The sequence below is a fragment of the Prunus avium genome, chromosome 3 (genome assembly GCF_965620075.1).
Source record: "Prunus avium chromosome 3, drPruAviu1.hap1.1, whole genome shotgun sequence".
Lineage (NCBI taxonomy): Eukaryota > Viridiplantae > Streptophyta > Magnoliopsida > Rosales > Rosaceae > Prunus > Prunus avium.
In genome coordinates, this window is record NC_142286.1 from 7,551,277 (window position 1) to 7,558,266 (window position 6,990).

The 6,990-nt window shown below is 39.2% G+C and overlaps 1 protein-coding gene across 1 annotated transcript; it reads left to right on the top strand.

Annotated features, from left to right (window-relative positions):
- The first annotated feature begins 3,222 nt into the window (after positions 1–3,222).
- On the top strand, positions 3,223–4,555 carry LOC110748810 (chemocyanin). The gene is made up of 2 exons (XM_021948769.2): positions 3,223–3,521; positions 3,870–4,555. Exons 1-2 carry the CDS (start codon positions 3,344–3,346, stop codon positions 4,325–4,327), a joined length of 636 nt encoding a protein of 211 aa, XP_021804461.1. The 5' UTR covers positions 3,223–3,343; the 3' UTR covers positions 4,328–4,555.
- Positions 4,556–6,990: the final 2,435 nt, after the last annotated feature.

Here is a 6,990-nt window from a genome sequence, read left to right on the forward strand (position 1 = left end):
TACTGTCTCTCTTTTTTCTTTGTTACCCTATTTTGGTTACCCCATAACCTATCCTTAATTTTAAATAATCTTATTATCGGAATCTAAAAACTAATGAGGCTCACATATTTTATGGTTTCTTATGTGTTAGTAAACGTAGGGAATTCATGAATTGAAACAAATCAAACGAACTAGATCTTTTGTTTGGTTCCTAATAAATTGTAAGCTCCATTTGAATGGAAGGATTTCAAATATATTGATCTAGATGACATTATAAGGTAAATTTGTTTGTTTAGACTAGTACAATTCATGTATGCCAAGATTTAAGAAAGAAAGAAATGAATTTCAAATGATTCATTCGTGTAATCATTTCAAATGTAGTACATGTAGTTATTTCAAATAGCTTCAATTGAATGTGATTCTTATTTTGTAGCAAATTTAGCCTTATGCTCAAATCAAAATCCTTTTTTTAAACTAGTTAATTATACTGGTATGTTTCTTTCAGAATATTGAATGATGAGGTGTTAAGTTTGATTTCCCTCTTAAGATAAACAAATAGCAAAATACAATCCTTTTCAATTGTAATAAATAATTGTATATGGTCTCACTAAAGAAATACTTCACTTTTCAAATGATGCACATACTTTATGCACTTTTCAAAGGCTTATTTATTGTAGCATGCCCCTTGAAACTATGGTCAAATCTCACTTTACCCTCTGAAAGTCAAAGTAACTTAGTTTGCCCCCTTTACCAAGGTTTGTTTTTCCACTTTGCCCCTTACCGTTGACTCCATCCAAAAATATGTTAAAATTGATGACGTGACATGGATATTATAGTCCTTTCGTACACACGGGATATTTCACACCTGTCACATCCCGGGATCGGCTCCGCCATAGCACGATTTTGTCCTCTTTGGGCCCCCCTCTCTGCCCTCACGATTTTGTTTCTGGGAGCTCGCAAACAACTTTCCAGTGGATCACCCATCCTAGGATTGCTCTAGCCCCAACTCGCTTAACTTCGGAGTTTCCATAACTCCGAAGTCAATGAGCTCCCAAAAGGCCTCATGCTAGATGGAGGCGGGCATGTACATAGAAGGCACATCACCCCCTCTCCGTTGGTCGATGTGGGATCTTACAATCCACCCCCCTTAGGGGCCCTACGTCCTCGTCGGCACACTTGCACCACACGGCAGAGTGGCTCTGATACCAAATTGTCACATCTCGGGATCGACTCCGCCGTAGCACGATATTGTCCGCTTTGGGCCCCCCTCTCTGCCATCACGGTTTTGTTTCTGGGAGCTCGCAAGCAACTTCCCAGTGAATCACCCATCCTGGGATTGCTCTAGCCCCAACTCGCTTAACTTCGGAGTTTCCATAACTCCGAAGTCAATGAGCTCCCAAAAGGCCTCATGCTAGATGGAGGCGGGCATGTACATATAAGGCACATCACCCCCTCTCCGTTGGTCGATGTGGGATCTTACAACACCAATCTGGGTGATGTGGCCAAGTGGACCCCATCTCCAACACGGACAAAAAAATAATAAAAATGATTTACCTTTAAATAATTTAACAAATTAAAAATTCAATTACTTCTGTAACATCCCACATCGACCAATGGAGAGGGGGTGATGTGCCTTATATGTACATGCCCACCTCCATCTAGCACGAGGCCTTTTGGGAGCTCACTGGCTTCGGATTCCATGAGAACTCCGAAGCCATGGGAACTCCTAAGTTAAGCAAGTTTGGGCTAGAGTAATCCCAGGATGGGTGACCCACTAGGAAGTTGCTCGTGAGTTCCCAAAAACAAAACCGTGAGGGCAAGGGAGGGGGGCCCAAAACGGACAATATCGTGCTATGGCGGAGCGGTCCAGGATGTGACAACTTCTCTTGTCTCTTCCCGACTCACCCCACTATTCTCTATAGCCACCCTCTCAGAGACCCTAACCACCATTCACTGCCCCTCATTCACCTTACACCTCGCCCCTCACCACAAGCACCACCGAAACCAAGAAGTGTCACTCGCAGTGATTCCTTTAATGACAAAGTTGGGTGAAACATAAAAAATAAAAGAAATTAGAAATAAAAATACAGCCACCTCCAACTGAACCTTGCCGCCACCTACAACCAACATCTCTGACCACCCAGATCTTAAACATCATCCGAGCCATGCATGAGGGTGCTGATGTCATCAACTTCGGAGCCCGCTTGGGAGATTAGGACAAAGGAATTCGTTTTCCTACGAGCCTTGAAAGAAGCTGGAGGTCGTGAGAAGAATTCCAACGAATGGAGCCCACTTCAGAAATTCTTGTGTTCTTTGTGTATGTGTTGTACTTTTCGGTTGGTGTGTGTGCTTTATCTTTGTGTGGCTTGTGTGTGGTAGTTGCGTAGTCCATCAACGACAAGGTCTTAGAGTGTTTTCACACAACACAATTGTAGTTTTTAGTTTTCATTTTTTATGCTAAAGTGTAGAGGAAAAAAATGGATAATGGAAGTGAGAATGAGATTGGGAGAGAATATGAGAGTAGAGGATGGGAGGGAGGAGTAACAAAAGTGAAAACCAAAATAAAAAACTGAAATATATTTTAATTGTTTTCACTTTCAAGTTTTTGTTTTCACTTTTGTTACTCCTCCCTCCCATCCTTTCCTCTTATCCTCTCTCTCAATCTCATCCTTACTCCCATTATCACTTTCATTTTGCTCTATACTCTAGCAAAAAAATTGAAAACTAGAAACTAAAATTGAAATGGCTATCAAACAACCTAATTGTATTAATTCACTATGATAGTAGCCTCAAAGAATTGTATTTAATTAATAAAAACATCAAGGCATGTAAGTTTCCAAATCCTGGAAATTTGGAAGTTTCCATAAAGGACCGTGTCTCCATTGTCATTGGACTCTTGTAAATATGCCAAAAGACTACAACTCTTCAAACCATTAATTTCTCGAATGAAATAATAATTCTTTTTTTCACATCCGAAATTCAAATAGTTGTTTTGCAAATTCAGTTATCACATACTACTAGTTGTAGAAAGTCAAGCATGACGGAAAAGTCTTTTTTACGTGGAACTTAGAAAAAAGTAGGTGGCTGGAACTTTCCACTGGAAAAAGCATACAAATTTTAAGACGACCGGCGTTCACATGCATATTGCAATTTCTATATGTTCCTCGTCAAGGCTGCCGCGTCCAAAACTCCAACCAATTAACAAGTCTTTCTTCATTCTTCCTTACTTCTTCTGTAAGTTAAGTTGTCGCTCTTCTGTATTTATAGGCACCAATATTTCTTGCATCCTTGCAATTCTCCTCAGTGATCACCCACATACAGCACGATTTTGTAGAGAGAGAGAGAGAGAGAGAGAGAGAGAGAGATGGAGAGCAAGATGGTGATTGTTTTTGGTTTAGTTGTATCAATGTTCTTGCAAAGTGTAGCAGCACAGACAGTTCACGTGGTGGGAGATAGCATAGGTTGGACCATTCCACAATCTGGCGCCCAAGCGTACGTCACTTGGGCTGCAAACAAGAAGTTCGTGGTTGGCGATATTCTGAGTAAGATATTCCAACCTCTCTCTGTTTTATTAAGTTACAATCAGCTTCTTTTGTTCCTAGATCCTGAGGCGATTATATATATATGGAGTTTTAAATTACCCTTAGATTAATTAATAAATTAAGTATTAGTTTATTTTTACAAAGCACCCACTAATGTAGTGGTTTGGAGTATTTACTCCCTTATGCAATGTCCTAAATTCGAGTCCTGACATCTGTGTAGTGCGTGTGAGTTTAGTATATTATCGTTCCTCTCAATAAGAAAGCTCCTCAAAAAAGTATTAGTTTTTTTTTTTCTTAAAAATTACTTACCTCTCTTCTCACACTAAACATTTCTTAATAATTCTTCAGTTTTCAACTTCGCCACCAACGCACACGATGTACAACAAGTACCCAAAGCATCATTCGACTCATGCAGCTCGGACAACGCAATCGGCTCAGCCATCACAACTGGCCCGGCAAACGTTACGCTCCCCTCAGCCGGCGAGCACTACTTCATCTGCACTATTAGCACCCATTGCCAGTCAGGGCAGAAGCTGGCAATCACCGTCTCAAGCTCAGCTACCTCCCCAGGAGCCTCACCACCTTCTGTGCCTCCTCCACCTCCTTCTGCTAACTCTCCTCCTACTACACCTTCTCCGACATCAAACAACCCTGCTGCTTGTCCTCCAGAGCTAGCACCATCACCTTCCCCCACTGACCCCACTGGGAAGACCGCTCCACCACCCCAACCGGCTTCTTCATCCCGGGCTGTTTTCGCTAGTTTCTTTTTGTCGTTCTTGGCTCTTGTCATGGGTTTGTTCTTTTGAAGACCTCAAGAGATGGACCAATTTTTATTATTATCATGGGGATCCATTAATTTTGATGTTTAGTATAATTTTTTATGGGAGATATAAGGGAACTATTATCCCTGATTTTTTCATATAGTCAAATCGTGATGTTTCTTTGACTGCATTATCAATAAAGGAACTCCCTCTGTTGAAAATTCGATCTCTGCCATATTCAAGTATAATATAATTGTAATATAATTGCCTACTCATATTAGCGTGATGAATTAGTGTGTTGAGACCTGAATGATAATCCAATAGCAAGCTAATCATTTTTTTGTTCTTTGTCATCCGAATGACCTCATACATGTCAATAATGCATTTTGCGTTCATTTGAAACAGGCTAATACAAATACCAATCAAATGAAACATTCATAAGAATAGACCGTGGGGAATTAACCAATAATTGGTTTTGCACATTCCGTAACAATTCGTCATACAAAGAGCTAGCATAATTCGTCCTTCATAGTTTTAATTCGCTAACCTGTAGTACCTAAAAAAACTTTTAATTTGCACATTGAATGCAATCCACATATGGTTGTCTAGCTTGATATAAAGGGGTACAACTCGAAACTTACATAACAACTCTCACAAACAGAACGTCCACCTTTCCTTCCATAGGTTTGATTTGGAAGTTCGCTCATTACCCTGTCAAGGCACCTCATACAATGATGGGCAAAAAGGTCCCCGGTGCATTGAGCCACACCATAAATCGCTTCCATGCTCGACACCCCCAGCTTTTGCTTGCCATGAGCATATAATGATGGCTGAGTTTAATAGCTCTAACACATAAGGTCTCTGTTGGAGTGATTTTCCTCCCTAGAGAATATTCGTCTTGATGAGATCCATTCTTTCTCTTTGTTTCTCTTTCTCCCTGCAAAACAACACCGAGTGAAAAGACCACACACGGGGGACTTGAAGTACAACATAAAATATCATACTTTCTAAAGTACAATATAGAATTTTTCTAAGGCCAAAAGTCACTTTTGGTCCCCATAGTTTGGCACTTCAATCACTTTTGACCCTGTAGTTTCAATTCTGTCAATTTTGCAATTTTAGTTTCGTATTTGTAGCAATTCAAGGACATGTTAGTATTCTTGTCAATTTCTTTGATGGTGCAAGGGGCCATTTCGTCAACTCAAAACCCTTGAGCGTAAAAGCTTGTTTGAAATTGTTCCCATTTCATATTAGGGCTTGAAATTCAACCACTAATCCCAATTTTTTAAGATTCCTAAACCCAAAATGACCAATTTCAGTTTTTTTTTCTTTTTTGTGGGAAGAAGAATTTCAAGGTTTTAGTTGGTAACAAACTGATTGGGATACATTGGAACAAAGCATGCAATGACTAGAATTCTTTAAAACAATAATATAAATTCTAAGTTAGACCCTTACAATTTCAAAGATATTTCTTAAATTAACCAATAATTTGTAATTATAATTACTTAATTTCAGGAATAATTGCAAGCAACTAGTTATGTGTTCGAATCTCCCCTGCATCCGAGGTTAACTGTGTTCGAATCTCTCCTCCTCTAATCGTTTGTATTCAAAATAAATAAATAAATATCCCAAATTCGAATGCCCTTCCCAATTAATAAAAAGAATAAGTTATACTTAAGATATTCACAACCAAATCATCAAAATTCTCTAATTGCATTGATGGTTACCTACTATATGAGTAAAGTAGAGTCAAGCATGGTTGAATAGTCCAACTTCTATGAAACTCACGTAGAAAAGTAGAAGGGTTGGAACATTCCACTTTGGGTCTTGGTTCCACACATTAATTGGACTCCAACAACAAATGCAAAAAGCATACAATTTGAGGATGACCGGCGTACGCTCTTGTCGGTGCATGCCTGGTCATGCATTGCATTGCATTCCATGTACCCTCTTGTCCTCCATGGTCAAAGCCACTGCCTTGTCTAAGACTCTATGTAGAAGTTGATCGGCATTTAATTAAGGAGAGGCTGGAGCATAAGTTAATTTCTATACCTTTTGTATCTTCTTCAAAGCAGCTTGCAGATATGTTGATCCATGCCGTGTCAAAGCGCCGATTTGAAGACTCACTTGACAAGTTGGGCATTACCGATATCTATGCACCAACTTGAGGGGGAGTGTGGGAGTGAGTTAACGTTCCTATTAAGAATAGAATTTGTTCCTATTATGAATAGAATTTATATTTTATTGTAATTATCTAATTTGAGTAGAATTAGGAGATTTTGTACATATTTCCTATTTGTACCCCACTCTGTATGTAGTATATATATTCTTCCTTGAGAGAAGAATAAAAATATCAGTTTAAACCCTAATTATTTTGAGTGTACGTACCATGGTCTGATCTTATGGTGATCATATATGAAAATCAGCCGCACAACACCATGATCACCTCTTCTTTCGAATGTCCTTTTTGTGAGGGCTTGACATATCTGATCTCACTAGCTTAATAAGTGTTGGATGGCATGGAACTATGGAACTATGCTTATCCATCACAGAATTAATGCTATTTGTAGGGAAAGATGCAGGAAAAAAAAAAACCAGCTTCACATTGTCATTGTCCATGTCCCAAAGTTTAATTTGGAATTCATCACCAGCAAAGCAACCATTATATGTTCTCTTTACAGCCCCTTGCTTTCATCCCATTCCACAAT

Excerpts from the sequence above, each read along its gene's own strand:
- LOC110748810 (XM_021948769.2), top strand. The coding sequence starts at position 3,344 with ATGGAGAGCAAGATGGTGATTGTTTTTGGTTTAGTTGTATCAATGTTC. Across the intron at positions 3,522-3,869 it reads CGTGGTTGGCGATATTCTGA|TTTTCAACTTCGCCACCAAC; the intron begins GTAAGATATTCC and ends ATAATTCTTCAG.